Here is a 17,780-nt window from a genome sequence, read left to right on the forward strand (position 1 = left end):
AAGTCATTTATTCTGGACACGAGTTGGAGTGAACCTATGTTAGCAAGTTTTTTATGTTAAGCTTACTACGTAAGAGCTCTTCGAAGGACACAACAAAAAGAATCAACATGCACAGCATTTACACGGTCTGCCGGCACATGCTCATGACAAGACATCTGGAGGCTATCCTACTAGTAATATACAGTACATGGCCTCTATACACTGTGATTTCCATGAAAAATACTTTCAACTGAGTATTTTAGTATTTGGACCATTTGAAGAAAATAAATGGAGAAAATAACACAGGACAATCCTTCTTTGTGATTCGATCTACCCTTTTATATTGTTGAATTAGTTATATTCATGATTATGTCAAAGTCTCTATTTCAGTATACAAAATAAATACACTAAGTTATAACAACTAACTTTGGAAAGAATCTAAGATTCTGTGCCATCATGAATCAATATATTTATATATGTATTCTTTTATGTGTTTTTGTCATTTTTATGTTTTATTTTAGATAGGTCAGTGTAGAGAGATAGGAAACCAAGGGCAGAGAGAGACAGGAGAGACATGATGCGAGACAAGACGGGGTCAGATTCGAACTAAGGTTATTGAAATAACAAAAATAAAAATAAAAAAAAGGGTTTACAAAAAACGGTATCTAACTGAAACGCCATTGTGTTTACAAAACTAAAATAAACATAAATCATAGAGAAAATATCCATAGTTTTAATCTGGCACTAGTATTTTTGGGTGGATATAAAATATACTTTTTCTGACCTTTTTGAATCTCACCCTGACAAATACCCCTATTATGGTATATAACCAGTAGATCCTTTAAAAACGAATTAAAACGAAAACTCAAATTGAAAAGAAAAAGAAAAAACTAAATTAAAATGAAAACTAATAAATTGAATAAAAAAAACATTATAATAATAACCTTGATTCAAACTTGATCCTCACGCTCAAAAGGAGTAATAATGGTCTGTGCATAACTGATTGAGCCACCAGACAGGCACCCCTTAATCAATAATATTTGCCAAACCACAGAAATAAAAATGTTTTCATGGCTGGATAATCAAATAATACATTTAGATTAATAAATTAGGGCAGACTTCTGGTAATATACTGGGCATTAAGACAATTTAATTATTATTATTGTTATAAGAGCTTTAAAAATGCTGAAGCTTGATAGATCATTCCATTTACTACCCGACTCTGCAGTTGAATTGGCTCTTTTGCCCTATACTTCATAAATGTTTCTAAACACTGCTACTCTATGACTCGCTCTCACACTCCATCCCCTCTTCTCTTTGCTGCTCTTCCTCAGTGACAGCAGTGTCGTCTTTCCCTTCCGTCCTGGGCTCAGTTCCCATTGCTTCCGTTTCCTCCTCCTGGGGCTCTCCCTCTTCTCTCCCTTCTCCTTCGGTCTCTTCCACTGCGTCTCCCTCACCTTCCTCTTCCACCTCTCCTTCCTGGGTGCGGAAGATTAGTTCCCCTCCTTGGATGACCTGTGCAGTGGTGGGTTGCCAGGTTGTGGTGGTAACCCCCTCAGCAGTCACAGTAGCAGCTGCTGTGGTGTACTGGTAAAAGTCAGAGTCCGCCTGGAACATGACCAAGGCCTGAGCTGTGTGGATGCGTACGTGCTGAGCGAGAGAGCTGGCGTCCAGGAACTTGTCACCACACGAGTCACAGGCAAGCAGGATATGAGTGTTGGGGTCTGTGTGGAGGAAAATATGCAACGAAAGAAAGAAAATCATCAATTACTATTAGATACTGTACATCAATAAACAAGCTCATTTGGTGGGGGTTATTTATTGTTGTGTGATGATATTTAATAATGTCATGTTTGAGTCCATACTTACGTTGCTTAAAGGGACGCTATGACTTTTGACCACTTAAACCCTCTATACTTAGTAAAATAATTGAAACAAGCAGATCGGGATCGGCTCTGTACTTGGTCCTTTTTTCGGACTACAACAAAGCTCTTCGCCGAAATACAAGCTCAAAACATGTTGTGACGTGTTGTGAGCTTGTAGATGCCCAGAATAGGCATGCTGGGGTTCAAGTGGTTGAGGTGGAGACAGGTATTTCCCTGCGACTCACCTGCTTCTTGCACCTTCTCCACAGCCTTGGTGATTTCGGCTTTCAACGCCTCCGTTTCGTCTGCAGACACGGAGGTATGCACGGGAACCACTGTGTATGGACAGATTGCAAGAGTAAGTAACACCGCACACACACAAAGAAGTACGACAAATCTCATCACCCAAAAGTACATGATAATGTAGCAGGATGGGCGTTGTCTCCCACTCATCAGTGGGCTGATTGTTACTGTTAAGGCAGCGCACCTTCTGCCCACGTTAGGTTTCTCCTCTCGTTTGTGTGTGCTTGTCGCCACCCTTGTCCTCGGCGTGTGCGTGTCCTCACTGACCTTGTTTCCTCAAACAAAGCTGGCCCGTTGGGCTTCAGTTTGTTCATTCATTACGCATCAGCGCAGGCATGTCTCTCCATCTTGTTTTTTTAGGGATTGCCTGCATACAGTATGTTATGGTCATGAACTTGACCGTTTGTTTCATGTAATTTTAGACCCTGTGTGCTCCTGACTGTCTCTCCACGGAGAGCACTTCCTCCTCGAGCTATCCACTCCTGCGTGTGTGTGTAACTTGACCACGCAGAGAAGGTATGTTGGTTATCGTCCCTCTCCGCAGCATAACACGTTCATTTGGTGTCATGTGGCACTACAGTGAACGTAAACATGTTCTTTGTTCTTGTTTCAGTTTGTCTCTACTACCTGGTCACCGCGGGCATTGCGAAACTGTACGTTTTGCCCTTGAATGCACGGCAGGTTTACATCTGTCTGTCTCTGTGTTCTTGTCTCATTGATCTTAAGCATTATTAAATAGTAGGCCAATACTGCCGCTTGTATTTTCAGGGCTTGGTGAAAGGGAAACAACGCTGCTGCTTTACTGGGTGTAGTTTTACCTCTGACCGTCAGCTCTCGTTCTGGGTTTATTGGCCTTTATAGCCTACTGTGGTGGGAAGTTGCATCTCGGTGCATCTGAACAGCTTTACACCAATTGCTGGCTTCATGTGGCTCAAAGCCTAATTGTTTAATCATTGTCTGCAATTTCTCTGTTGCCTGTGCCACACTAATTTATTGTTTCTCTCTGTTTAGTTCTGGTGCTGAGTTCCTCAAGTCCGGAACGGACAACGGCCGTGTGTAGTGGTGGTATCCCATTTTCTTTTTTGTGTGCTGTTCAGTTTAGATTATTTAGCAATTTTCATTTTGTGTGCTATGGCTTGGGGTGCCACTGCCCTGGGCTGGCTAGCCAGTCCCCCCTTCCCCCTTGGTAAGGCTCAGCATCGATCTCTGTAGAGGTACAATTTATACCGTTGAATCACCTTCCATATCTTTTTATCCTGTTGATGCCTCATCTATGAAATGCTATTAAATGTTCTTAAATTTTGTACATCACGTGAATAAAGTGGATTACTATTTGTACTGAACGTTTCTGCCTTTACAATTGAATTTGTACAACGAACTGTGTTAGGAGTTATAGTGTGTATTCAGGTGCTTTTCAAGATATTAGATACCGGTATTAGTATTAGATTAAGTATTCCTATGGCGCAATTCCCTTGGTGGCATAGTTGGCTACCCGCACTCATACTGCCATGTTACAATAACAACACATTAAAGGAGGAGTTCACCCAAAAAATTACTTATTTTCTATCAATTACACACCCCATGAAGCCTTGATTTCATGGATTTATTTTTGTTTTTGTGGCATCCCTAAGACAATAATTTGATGACCGTGTGTATTTCCAGTAGGAGACACAAATAATCTACTTTGTGTCTCCTACCGGATACATTAGCCGGTAGGAGACGGGCATCAAATTATTAGCTTAGGAATGCGACAAAAACAAAAAATAATCCATGGATTCAAGGCTTCATAGGGTGTGCAATTGATAGAAAATAAGTCATTTTTTGGGTGAACTCCTCCTTTAAATGACTCTAGTGATTCCTAGGACAAGATTTTGATCCAGCATTGTCTGACCTCTTGTATGCTAGTGTTACTTTTTTCAGTAATGTTTTCAAATATCTCCTCTGTCTGAGAACAGAGCTTGGCACTAGAAGTAATTTTCCCTTGAGTTTAGAGGGGCTACCAACACACACACACACACACACACACACACACACACACACACACACACACACACACACACACACACACACACACACACACACACACACACACACACACACACACACACACACCTGTAAGCTGTGTCACAGCACTGGCAGCCAGGGCCTCTGTTGCCAGGGTGACGATGTCTTCCGTGGTCACCGTGACGATGTTGATCTCACTGTCGGAGGTGGACGCACCGGCATAGCTGTCGACACACTCGTCCAATTCACAACCGCCGACCACCAGTCGCTTCATGCCGGCCTTGCCCTGGTGGACGGTCTTGACGTGGGAGCGCAGGTTGTCCACGCGGTTGAACCCTCGACCGCATTTGTCACACAGAAAAGGTTTCTCTCCTGAACGAGGAGGAGAATGGAGGGGATTGCAGAGGGGAAATAGTTAGTCGCAACACTTTTGTTTTGCAAGATCAGTTCATTTTGTTACAGATGGTGACAGAGCAATGTTGTCTACAGACATATAAATGTATTCCAGATTAGGGATGTACAGTACATTCAAAATGACTGAGGTTTGCATCACCTTTCATAATGCCAGAGGTCTTAAAAATTAAGATTTTTTAATGCAGTGTGTTGTCAGAAGTGTGTAATATGAAAATGACTTCTACATTCTGCACTACAATGTCTGGCTCCCCCTAATTCTTCTTAACGAATAGATCAGATTGGCTGGTTGAAGGAGTGTTGAGGGGCACATTTTGCCAAAAAGGTTTATACATTTTAAATGTGCTAAAGACTGCAAAGTCTAAATGTACAGCCCATGAAAACTATGTGTATCCCTGTCCAAAAATATGTAACTACCGTTTGCACAGGGTACTTACTTTACAGGGATACATCCTAAATGTTTGACAGGATAATAACCTGAATTAGTAAATACAGTATAAAATAATTACTGTATAGCTGTACACATGTGTTTTTCTCAGGTAATTTCTCCAGAGTATAATAGGAGAAGCAACATTTAAAATGATCCATACAACTATACACATGACTGACTATATCATTGCTACAGTACCTGTGTGAATAATGATGTACCTGTGTGAATAATGATGTGCTTGGAGAGGTCTCCCACGTTGACAAATGCCTTGTTGCACATCTGGCACTTGTGTGGACGGATGTTGTCATGATGGCGAATATGATTGGCAAGTTGACTAGACTGGACAAACCTGTCCAATGAGAGAAGAAGAGGAGACATCTCATTCTTAGTCTACTTTATTATAGACACACTATTTTGCCACTTTTTTGCATTTTCTTATGCCATTTTTTTGACATGCCCAAAATAGGGATGCCAGGGTTAAAGCGGTTAACTGCCATACTCCGTTTAAAAATAAATGGGAAAGCCTCGTGACACGTGTTCTAGAAGAGACTTTCGAGGAATTTTGAGGTTGTGATAATTTGTCACTGTAAATTACAGTGATTTGTGGACTTGTATTCCTCGGGTAAAACCTCAATTTTACAGCGTGGCCAAAGACGAAGCCATCTAGCTCAGGGTTTGTTTGTACATATCTTTGTCTCCTCAAAAGTAGACCAATCACAGCTCATGCTATGTCCGTGACATTACAAAATAGACAAAAAGCCTGGTGAAGTCAAAACCATTAAGTGTGACAGTTGAAATGTATCTGATAATCTACGCATATAAACCTCGTTAATCTCTTAATCAACATTGTTCTTGTGAAGCACTGTATGTACTTCTAGATGAAGTATTTATAACGCTCCCAACTTCCATTTGGCTAAGCATGCCCATGAGGACTGCATTTGTGATTTGTGCGACTTTGTTCACGAACTAGCGCACACGCGCGCACGCACACACACACACACACACACACACACACACACACACACACACACACACACACACACACACACACACACACACACACACACACACACACACACACACACACACACGATAGCTAAAGACTGGACAGAGAGGCCAAGCATTCATAGACTATGTATCTCTCTACCTATATTTTATAACACTTACTGTAAGTGTATTCCCTAGGTGAGAGCATTTTTGTATAAGATGACCATTCATACAGCACTTTCTGTGTGAGAAGAATCTGACCTTTTGCCACAGCGATCGCAAACGTAGGGTTTCTCTCCTGTGTGCTGGCGGACATGAGCAATAAGCGAGCTGGCCTGGGTGAAGGCCTTGCCACAGATAACACACAAACAGGGCTTCTCTCCTGCAAAGATGAATTACGGTGTCAGAGTGAAATGCAGACCTTTGCTGATACTGATACTGATGCAAAAAGTGACAGAATACCTTTTTTTTTGGACAAATGGAATTTGAAGTACCTGTGTGGATGCGTTCATGTCTTTGCAGGGCCCCGGGGTCAGCAAAAGCTCTCTGACAGTGCATGCAGACGTAGGGCTTCTCTCCGCTGTGAACACGCAAGTGTCTTTTCAAGTTTCCTAAAAAAGTTAAATAATAATAATAAACAGATGGTCAAGTACGACTGCTTTTGCAATATGTCCTTCTGCAGGTGCCCATTTCTTTTCCTTTTCTTGGTGAACAAAAACAGTAGATCATTATGGAACAGAACATCTATATAATGTACTATCTATTCGGCTCTTTCCACCAAATCTTACCTGAAGTGGTAAACTGTTTCCCACACTCTTTGCATTTGAGAGGACCGTCTGTTATATGAATCTTCAAGTGAGCCTTCAGATTCCCTATCTGCAAAAAACAACACATAAATAACCAGATAAGGGAATATATTGACTTGAAAAGGAATAACTTTCCCATCAAGAACATACAATCAATTCATTCATGTTAACTGATTCTCCATCGGTTTGACCGCTGACCTGGTTGAAGCGCTTGTCACAGTGCGGGCATTTGTTGCCCTTGTTGGTGTCGTGGGTCTCCAGGTGTCGCATCTTGGCCGTGGGGTCGGAGAAGGCCCTCTCGCAAAAGTCGCAGTGATATGGCTTCTCGCCGCTATGCACCAGCTGGTGGCGCTTCAGATTACCAGACGTTGTGAAGAGCTTGCCGCAATCTTCGCAGCTGTAACGCGCTTCGCCTGTATGGCGCTTGCGATGCAGGTTGAGCAGGCTGATCTGACGGTAGCTCTTGCCGCAGGTGGAGCAGCAGAATGGTTTCAGTGGACTAGGAGGCAACGACAAGTGGCGATTATCATTATTATCTGCTGTTGCACAAACATCAAAAGAATTGAGAGGGATTCAATTCCCAAAACTAACATGCTGTGTAAACCATAATTTTCAGCAAGGAATGCAGGGATGCCTAACAACGTCCTATGAAAAACACTAGTTCTATAGGGTACCTATGAATTGGAAGGTTGATTAAAACAAGGCCAAACCTATGTGTTTTTTCATGCGCTTTGCAGGCAGCGGGGTCCGAGAAAGCCTTTTTACAGTCACGGCAGCTGAACGGCTTCTCCCCTGTGTGAATGCGGATGTGCCTCTTGAAATTGCCTGTGTGAGTGAACTTCTTCCCGCAGTCCTGGAAAAGAAGCCAGCGTTAGCATGCCCAGGTTATTTACCATAACAGTTATCTGTCTCTAAGCCATTGTCCGACAACAAACAGTTCATCATAATAATAATCACATGCATACAGTACATGCAGTCCTCACCTCGCATTTGTGAGTCACAGAGCTATAAGGCTTGGACTCCGACCGGCTGCTAATGGCTCCTGGCTGTCCCTGCCTCTGCTCTCGCCCGCTACCTGAATCCTCTTCCTCCGTCTCGTCGTCGAGGTCCTCGTCTTCCTCTCCGTCCACCTCGTCATCGGCCTCCCCTCCGGCTGCGTCCTCCGCGATGTCCTCTCCTTCCGTTGATACTTCCTCCCCTAGGGCCTCCGCTTTCCTTTCCTCCTTCTGAGCCTTCGGAGTGCTTTCCTCGTCCGAGTCGTTGTCTGCGAAGGTGAGCATATGGAGCGATGTAAAACTGACACCCCCCTGGCCCCTCCTATCACCTTCTCATTGAAATGCTGTTCAAGGACTTAGGAATAGTTAATGGCAGTCTCACCGGGTGGGAAGTTTCGTCGAGGAGCCCTTCTAATTCTCCTCCCTCGAGAGCTCATGTAGGACGACCTGCCTGCCGCCTTAACTGGTGATTCTGGTATAAAATTGAAATTAAATAAAGAAAGTTTAGTTTGTCAAACTATGATCACTACGAGATATATAATAGTCATGAGTGAATATACAAATCTCTCTCTCTCATGTATATAGGCCTATATATATATATATATATATATATATATATAGTAAAATTATGTCAGAACAGAATACTGACTGGGTGTGTAGTCGGCATCTGAGGGGTCATCCTGAAATTCAGGAACATCTTTTGCCACGGTTTCTTCTGTGTTCTCTGTAGTTGTTTTGTTTTGCGCAGCGGGGGTGGCACTTTTTGGGGGTCGTCCTCGCCCAGAGTGAGTTCTGACAGGGGTGCTGGGAGCAGCCTGTGGTGTATCAGGAACAGGCTCCTCCTTCAAGCCTTCTTGAATGACTTCGGATGCTTCGTTCTCTGTGACTGGAGTCTCATCTACCCGCGTGGCCTCCTCTGACAGCTCATTCTCTAGGTTACGCTCACCCTCCATGTTTTCTTTTGTTGTGTAAAGAAAATAAAAAAAATTAAAACAGTGCCTTGGAATTAGAGCCTTCTCTTTTACAAAACACATAGATGAGAACATAAATGATCCTGTATTTTAATACACAGGACAAAAAGGGCTAAATCAAAGCATTTGGAAGACAATCAAGACATTGGCCTTTTGTACAAACTTAGACAATTATGATTTTACAGCCAAATCCATGCAGTTTATGGCCCAAATGGCATTCAGTGTAGCCCTGTTGTATCATAATCAATGACAGTCAAATTTACTGTCGCCGGTGTGTAATGACCTTTAGAGTACAGTATATAAATGTAGCCAAATTAACCATTTTAAATAGTGTTGTTATCAAAGGCATAACTCAATGTATAAATGCGCCCGTATAGGCTTGCTGTTCTGTGTTGTAGCGCTGGACGGAGATAATTATTAGGGACAAGCAATATTGGGCATTCCGTGCATGTAACGCAGTTGCAGCAAACTCTTTAATACTGGGTGTGTTCGATTTAGGTGTGCCAATGTGCAAGCATAGACAATACTGCTGACTACTGTCTATGCTTCAATGTTTTTGTACATTTGCAGTTGGCACACCCATGGCTCTGGGTACAGCTACTGTAAATCTCTAACAGACCCATTATTAATTTTATTGGATGCAGCTGTGTTATTTACTAGCCTGCCATGTCTTCATCCTTCTTAAGTGTTTAACCTGTACAGGCACCACAAAATCTGCCATGGTTTCATGGCCCTGGGGATTTTACTGTGTGTGTAATGGCAAACATTTTTGAAGCCTCCACTCACCAGCAGTAGGGTCCGGTGCTGCCAAGGAAGGGGGGGCTGGTGGCACCGCTAAAGACAGGTAGGCAGAACAAGCATTTACGATCTCCTGCATCTGGAGAAAGTGGGCAACAGCCACCACATCGTCCACGTTCTGCGGACTTAGACTCAACTTGGCGGTGTACATGAACTCTAGAACTTGGCCCAAACCTGCAATAATAAGCACACACAACAGCTCAAGAGGTGTAGTTACACAGTGGTGTAGCGCTGAATACCTGCAAGGAAAGTAGCGTTAAGGTGATATTGATACAAAATATATGTATAAATTAATAATACATCCACAGAGCTTTTAAAAAGCTGCAGAAAAAAAACCAATATGATTGCAAAATAGTCATTTTAATTATTTTGTCAGGTCCCAAATTATTGTTTTTGTTTTACTCAGTGAGCTGACGGCCACCATTATCCCTGTTTTACTTATATTTTTGAGAAGCTTGGAGGCAGCCAACTCTCTCAGCAAACTGAGAGTGTACAAACTACATTTGTACACTTGCAGAGTTACAAACAGATAGAGTAACACTGAGGATTTTATTTTGTGTAGGGTGGTCTTGAATTCAACTTTCCTTCAATCTCTGTCTCAGCTGGGACAGAGATGTTTCTCTTCTCATATGCATGATGGTCTACAACACACAACCTAATCCAAAGTCCTTACCTGCTGCGTTGCTGATGTCCAAATGCACCACATCTTTCTGGTCCAGAAAGAGTGTGCGGAAGTAAGCGCTGCAGGCTGCCAGCACAGCCTTGTGGGCCTTGAAGTCCACTCCGTCAACCACAAAGGTACAGTCACACAGCAGGCCTTGCTGCCGCTGGTGGTTGAGCTGCTCCAGAACCTTCCCGCTGTGCCACGGGAAGTCCATCCTCCTGGGGCTTTTGGACTAGTCTGATCGGCAGGATGGTTCTGTAAACCTGTTGACAGTCAAGAAGTGGGATGTTAAATTAGAGCCATTTTTGGAATAGAAATGGATTGTTCTTTTGTTACAGTTTATCTGGGGAAATCCCTGCTGAACTCATGAGCCAAGACTTATATCTGTATAAAATCATTTTGGTTGCCTGTAAGAAAGCCATCACTCGGAAATGGCCTACAGGCCACACCACCTACCAAGGAAGACTGGACTACGGTTGTCAATGAGATAGACTCTATGGAGAATCTGACCTTCTCTCTTAGGCTGAGAGCGAAACAATATACAAAGAACTGGAAGAAATGGACTTCTTATTGTTTGATGAGAAATGTAATTCATTGACTGATTGTTGTTAAAAAAGAAAAAAAAAGAAAAAAATGTAATCCATAAATATGTTAATCCTTGTGTTACAACGCCCACCTCAACACAATTTGTTTATGCCTTTTTGTTTGTCTTTACTTTATTTACCTTCATTTCACTTTATTTCTCTGTCTATGTGTCATTCTCATATATGTTTATTTGATCGTTGAATTTTCTAACTGGAAAACAATTAAAAATAAGTTACAAAAAAAAAGAAGTGGGATGTTATACAGTTCAGAAGGTGGGGACATTAACAAAATGTTGTGTCATTATTACTCTATGTTTATAATTATAATGGACATTTCCCCATTGATATCTAAACAATATATGGCCCAGTCGTATTGTCTTTACCAGTATGTTGCTGTGTTTAGCACTAAGCTATGCCAATGGTTCTCACATGTTTTCCTCCAAACTCCAAAGCATGTATTTGGCTGCAGACCCACATCTGCAAATATTTTGTGCCAGGGACCCCCATAAGAGAAGATTTGAATTTGAGATCGAAGATGGAAGTAAATGCATTTAATACCAGAAAAATATAACATTAAATTGTATTTATTGACATAATGATGACCCCCCCCCCCCCCCCCCAACTGTTTACTGTACATATCTTTCTTCTAGATTACTACTCGTTTCTATGATGTTTTTGCATAATGTATATTATTGTTTGTCATTAAATGTTTCGATGAAATTAATTCACAATCCCAATGGAAACAAGCCATAGTGCTTCTTGGGTTTAATCCCTTTAGCATCCTTTTGTATTGAACTGTACTTTTTTTTTAATTGCAAACTGTTAATAAAGTATTCAATCAATCAATCAATGATCAGTCTAACGTGATTGCATAACTATGGTTATAACACAACCGATGTCAGACTACAAGCAACGAGCATCGATGAGCACGTAATGTTTTTTTTTGCACTGTAATAATATTGTATTGGAAACATTGTGACAAAAATATTTCAGGTTGCAACCATTCATTCTCCTTTACTCTGAACACTGGTTTGACAATGCAACGGATTGATTACAATTCCTCGATCCTTGTGCCTTTTCTCTCAGGGATTAATTTAGTGTGCCTGGACAGACACTGCATGCAAGTGGAGCAACAAGATGGCGCGTTCTTCCAACACAGGGCCTTTCATGATCCCTGTCGTTCTACAGCCTCGTTTTCCTCCTCGGCTTCAACACGCCATTTTAACCGAGACGAGCGACAGAATTACCTCTTTATAATCGTAGCTTTCAGGGCTTCGGACGCTCTGTCACACGTTGTTTTGAGCCGTTTTCTTTTCTCCACAGTTGTTGGAATCAAGTCAATCGAGTTGTTCGGCGATCGATCTTGCGCCACAGACGCGATCCACCGCCATCTTCCACTCTCTGATCGATTGATAGTGGCCGAATGGATATTGGTGGTAGGCAGTGTTGCCATATTTTGTGAGAGAAATAAGCAGCCAGGTCTAGGGAAACAAGCCCAAAAGAAGCAACTAGGCCACATGAGCACTTTAAACGTCGGCTATTTGAAAATAGCCGATCACGACGCGTTGTGAGCTTGTAGATCTGCTATTTTCAAAAGCTTGTAATACAATGTGGAATATTTGGAATATTTTTGAAACATTCTAACTACACAAATGCTCCCTGGCACCAAAAAAAAAACCATACATACTTGAGAACCACTGGTTTAAATGATAATTAAATCATTAGGAAGCAAGGCTAAATAAGCAAGTACACTTTAGAAACAAGCTCTACAAAAAACGCAACCCGCAATACCAATTTTACAAGCAACTTTACAGAAATAGAAGCCCAAAGTCGCTTATAATAAGCCGACATGGCAACGCTGGTTGTAAGGTTTAAACCCCATAGCTCGGAGGGGCGGCCGTGTCGCGATTGGCTGTTGGTTGTCTGGGAGATCATATTTTCTCCAAGGCAGCTTCTGACAGAAATGTTAGACAAAAGTAGTCTTGAAAGTTACTGCAATATATGAACTGTTTTTTGTTCTTGTTTAGTTTTTGGGCCAAACTATATTATAGTTTTTGTCACGCACAACCATTTACGTGCTCAAATTAATAAATATGACTCTTCTTGAATGTCTGTCACAAGCCAAGACAACAACCAACTAGTCAATCATAGTGCGATCAAATGGGATTGATTCGTTTTTTGTTTTGTTTTTTTGTACCACGCGTAATGCAAACAATAACCACGTGATGGCGCAGTAGGCAAGGCCTTTATAATCACAGCACAGACAACACAGACCTACCTGGTTTAAAACAAACAAAACAACATAGATAAACAGATAAATATATTAAGTAAAGGACCGTCATCACCCATTCAGGGGTCATCAATATGTCCGTACATGGACAAATCTGTCCACGGCAAGACTTGTCCTTGTCAGTGGAAAATAATAGATTTTGTTTTTACATAACATTATAATATTCTTATTTTGATCACAAGACCCCATTACTGAATGTCAGTCTCCAGGTTTTCTTCAGAATATGTATGACACTGATTTACTATGACACTGTGGTACATTAGGAGTACACTAGTAGGCCTACAGTGGTTTCTGAAACTTTTTTTTTTATTTTCAAGGACCACCTGAACTCTGAGAGTGTACAAATGGAACCAAAACGACCCTGCCTACACTGTCAGAGTTACAGACCTGTAATGGTCATTTAGGGCTAGCTCTTTATGTGTTTCTGGTTGTATTATTGTCCGCTCATTTGCATGCATGTCCATGGAAAAAATAAAAATTTGACAAATGTCCGCCACAAGCCAGCGTTGACCCCATTTTCAACCTATCTTCATATAATTGGCTCATGTTCATTATTATATGGTACCATTTCTCTATACTCCCTCTGTGCCTCAGAGAAGGATTGTGTACAGTTCCGTAAACTGTCTACCAGTGACATCACAAGATTTCAAACGTTTTTTTCCCCCTCCAAAATAATTAATTGATTTAAAAACAATGGCTTCTATTTCAGCATGTTAACTTTCAAGGAAGATAAAGGCTGTGGTTTCTAGGAATCCCCATTGATGATGTCATTGGTTTCTTTTTGAACTGTCCATAGCTGATGATTCCATTTGATCATAAAACAGTACTGAACATAAGTTATGTATACCTAACTCCCATTCCCTACTATAGCAATGTGATTAAAATTGGACTCCCAGCAACAGGTTATGTTCAGAGAAGACCACAGGTTCAATCCAAAAAGGAAACATTTATTCACACAACTAATATACAATAGGCTACACATTATTAAGCAACCATAATGTTTTGGAAGTGAGTCCTATAAGAAGTGAGATACACTTTTCTAAATCAGAAGTATAGCAAACTAACTTTGTACCAAGTGTTTGAAGTATACTGACAGCTTACTAGTGCGTGTGTGTGTGTGTGTGTGTGTGTGTGTGTGTGTGTGTGTGTGTGTGTGTGCTCATGTTTCCACCGTGCATCTATCTAAAGGCTGCATGAAGTATGTTGCATGATGAAAATGCAATATGCTCCCATGGTGAGCTACAATTCACAATCAATTGAACAATTATCCTGATTACTTGAGAGAGGGGGGATCTCGAAAAGTGCCATGTGGTATGCCACTCTAAAATAAAACTGTATTTTTGCTTAATATTATAACCATGATTATTGGAAATAATGTCTTTGGGGCGCAACAATGTTTCTATAAGTTTCTTAATATATTTTTTGCTCATTTTCGTGTCATGATCTTTGGTCAAATGGTATATAAAGTCAGTGATTGTATTCTGCCTCTGTGAGCCTGATGGATACGGAGATGGGTACAATGTTCAGAAAACAAAAAACTAATAAGATTGCCAATTTCACAATTAGGCTACATGAATGTGACATTTGAATTTTTGATTCATTGTGCAGCCATAGAACCTTTTACACATATAGATGGGCGCTCCATGCCTCATAAGCCAGTGTTCCCCACTTTTTAGCTCGAGACCCTAGATAAATCCTGTCTCCCTTGACCCAAATGTTCAAAACCCAAATGTGGCTATTTTCACTATTTCTTATGTTGTTTTTTGTATTATTATTTTTTTTGTGTCAAATTGCTGAAATTCTTTTGGAAAATGTTCTGAAAATATTTGATTTTCGAAAAGATTTTCAAAAATCTTTTGAAATAATGAAAACAACAAATTATAACAAATGGCCAAAAATGGCATATTTACTCGTGACCCAAAAATGGGCCACGACCCATTGTTTGGGAAACACCGTCATAAAGCACAAGGCCAATAACACAACAGCAGAATATACAGCAGTGTTGTTGGAGAAGACAGGAAGTGTACAGGAAGTAGCATACAAAACACAGGAAGTGAGGGATTGGGAGCACGTGGTGGGAAAGTAAGTCAGGTCCCTCTTTATATCTTGATCTCTGTTCTGAAGGTCTGCGTGAGCTCATGTTTGGCCGGGTGTCTGCGCGCTGTGACCGTCAGCGTTCCCTCGGTGCCCAGGGAGGATGTCACCGAGGTCGGGTCCACGTCCTCAGGCAGTTGACACTTGTGAGTGAAAGTGTTCATCACTGTGCCATCCTGAGCCAGCTGTCAAGAAGCGGACATGATGCTATCACATATCACAGAAGACAGACACTTTCCAATTTTATCCAATCAGGATAGAGAACTCAATCAGGATATAGATTAAACAAGTGAAATTGGAAGTGATGACACTAAGAAATGAGCAGGCAAAATTGGAACTGGAACACTATAAAAATGAAGCTTAAAAATTGGTACTTTCTCCTGATTGGCTGAGATTTTGACACCTACCGGAAAATATATTTTCTGTTTATTAAAGAGCTGGAGAGACGGGGAGACTCCTGTTACTGAACAAACACTCTATAGCAATGATTACTATCAGAATATAGTGCTTTAACCTTTTAACAAAATACGTTTAGTTTTAACCCAAGAATATCACTTACCCTACCTTTAATCAATTATAAATATCAATATTTGACTTTAATGAACATAATCGATTTTATATAAAAACTTCTTGATTATTCAATGAATCGAAAAAGTAATCAATAGAATAATCACTACGAAAAGTAGTTGCAGCCCTACTTATTTATTGTGTGCCAACTTTTCACCTTTTCTCCCAATTAAATTGCCAATTCCCAGTATCCACACACACTTGTTTAGTCTTCTCATTGCTGACCCCTACTGGTTGGTCTGGTCCTAGGGATAGTTCAACACCCCTGCTGACAGGTGACCTTGACCAACCTGTAGGAATTTCTACCACAGTGACAAAGAATTTGAACCCCTATTATCCGCGGTGGTGGGCAGGAACTTTACCACTGCGCCACCCAAGTCCCATTTATGACTTCAAAGATGAGAAATTATACCGCAAACACCAGCTTTGACAGCATAACATTTTCAATTCATAGTGATTGAAATAATTAATGTAAGGGTCAATTCAGTGGGCCTATCACAAGAAAGCCACGGATGGGATCATAGAAAATCTATGGGATGGCTGCCTACCTTTTCCGCACGGACTTCTATCTGGTTATTGGAGGTGGTAACGATGACATCTTCAGGGGAGAAGTCTCGGACATCAACTGTGAACTGGTAAGAGTCTCCCAGAGTCTTGATGTTCCCAGCTGGACCTGGAAAGAAAGATGTGAAAATGTATGAAAATGGATCTATTGTCCTGCAATTCTATGTGATTACTGTTTTTTTTTATAATGACCACATTAATCCTGGCATCCACATTTTTACCATTCTTTCAGGATTTGTCTAAAACCTTCATACATTTTCAAAAATAACACATTTACAACTCACCACCTGTCGTAACACGACTTGTAGAGCTTGTAGATCTGCTATTTTCTAATAGCCGAAGTATAAAATTGGACTTAAGTTGTTAACTCCCATTTACATTCTGTCCAGTGAGGATTATCAGACGAGATCGTTAATGGGCGGTTAGTTAAAAGCTCAATCACAGTCTATGTGTTGTTGCATCATGGATGCGTAGAAGTCACGCACAGTCGCACACATGACTGTTAAGTTAAACCTTCATTGGAGTGAAACGTCTCTCAAGGTTAATGATAAAGGGGTGTGCCGGTAGCAGCTGACCACATGGCTGGAGACTTGTGTTGCATGTGTGTCCCCCTCTCTGCGTGCATGCCTCTACATTGTCCTGTCTATAAGATTTTTTTTTTTTTAACCACTTAAGCCCTATTTTATACTTTGTCGTAAGACAGTAAAACATTTTGAACATCTTTGAACATTTTCAAAGGTTCCCCCCATATCATAGTATGTGTGGCTCTTTAACTTTGTGTCATCGCATAGCTTGCTCATGGAAACAATACATTTGAACAGCCCATTCCACAGTGTCGCCTGGCCAGTGACGTCTGTTAGTAACCAGTGACAGGGAGCTAAAGAAGAAAAATGATTTCAGGCACATACCACCAAAACTAGACATGAGTGTGTGTGTGTGTCTGTGCAGTGGTCACCCAGCAACCATCTGGTTTACGTATGCAGTAATCATCCCAGTCATTCTCAGTGTGTGAAGTCACCTCACTGGCAATGAGCCCAGCATTCCCTGGTTTCTGTGTGCGTGTGTGCGTGTGTGTGTGTGTGTGTGTGTGTGCGCGTGTGTGTGTGTGTGTGTGTGTGTGTGTGTGTGTGTGTGTGTGTGTGTGTGTGTGTGTGCGTGTGTGCGTGTGCGTATGCACTTGCGCACAGCTTTCCCCCTACACTCACCCTTCTCTTTTCTCTGCAGCACCTAAGGGCATAGCACTGAAGGCACTAAAATATCCTGTTCTGCCTCGCTGCTACCGAACCCAAACCCAGCCCACCCCTCCCCTCCTTTTTTTGCCTTTTCCAACCCCTGCGGAGAAACCACAACATCATACACTTGGTAAGAGAGGCACTCAGCCCTATTGAAAGTTCAAATGTCACAGTAGTATGAATTCCTAAGTGGTTCACACAGAGTCACCACACTGGCTGCTCACATTAACCACTAA

The 17,780-nt window shown here is 41.4% G+C and overlaps 2 protein-coding genes across 2 annotated transcripts in view; both read right to left on the reverse strand.

Annotated features, from left to right (window-relative positions):
* Nucleotides 1–872: 872 nt before the first annotated feature.
* On the reverse strand, nucleotides 873–12,220 carry zbtb17 (zinc finger and BTB domain containing 17). Its single transcript, XM_080444506.1, has 15 exons — nucleotides 12,045–12,220; nucleotides 10,223–10,476; nucleotides 9,538–9,723; nucleotides 8,430–8,738; nucleotides 8,163–8,252; nucleotides 7,769–8,049; nucleotides 7,496–7,638; nucleotides 6,984–7,284; nucleotides 6,768–6,855; nucleotides 6,474–6,590; nucleotides 6,241–6,361; nucleotides 5,211–5,341; nucleotides 4,260–4,523; nucleotides 2,090–2,179; nucleotides 873–1,703 (listed from the first exon to the last, which is right to left on the reverse strand). Exons 2-15 carry the CDS (start codon nucleotides 10,425–10,427, stop codon nucleotides 1,261–1,263), a joined length of 2,769 nt encoding a protein of 922 aa, XP_080300632.1. The 5' UTR covers nucleotides 10,428–10,476; nucleotides 12,045–12,220; the 3' UTR covers nucleotides 873–1,260.
* Nucleotides 12,221–14,013: 1,793 nt separating this feature from the next.
* The window catches only part of hspb7 (heat shock protein family, member 7 (cardiovascular)), a 4,868-nt gene continuing 1,101 nt past the window's right edge, over nucleotides 14,014–17,780 (reverse strand). The window contains exons 2-3 of the mRNA XM_080444432.1: nucleotides 16,297–16,421; nucleotides 14,014–15,366 (exon numbers count right to left, since the gene is read on the reverse strand). Coding sequence (XP_080300558.1) covers nucleotides 15,187–15,366; nucleotides 16,297–16,421 — 305 coding nt within the window. The 3' untranslated portion in view covers nucleotides 14,014–15,186. The remainder of the gene's footprint in view (nucleotides 15,367–16,296; nucleotides 16,422–17,780) is intronic.

This window comes from Gymnoscopelus braueri, assembly GCF_963280865.1.
Source record: "Gymnoscopelus braueri genome assembly, chromosome: 12".
Taxonomy (NCBI): domain Eukaryota; kingdom Metazoa; phylum Chordata; class Actinopteri; order Myctophiformes; family Myctophidae; genus Gymnoscopelus; species Gymnoscopelus braueri.

Coding starts and splice junctions, on each gene's coding strand:
- zbtb17 (XM_080444506.1), bottom strand. CDS start 10,427: ATGGACTTCCCGTGGCACAGCGGGAAGGTTCTGGAGCAGCTCAACCAC. Junction 9,724..10,222: donor GGACATCAGCAACGCAGCAG/GTAAGGACTTTG, acceptor TTATTATTGCAG/GTTTGGGCCAAGTTCTAGAG. Junction 6,856..6,983: donor GTGACAAGCGCTTCAACCAG/GTCAGCGGTCAA, acceptor TGTTTTTTGCAG/ATAGGGAATCTGAAGGCTCA.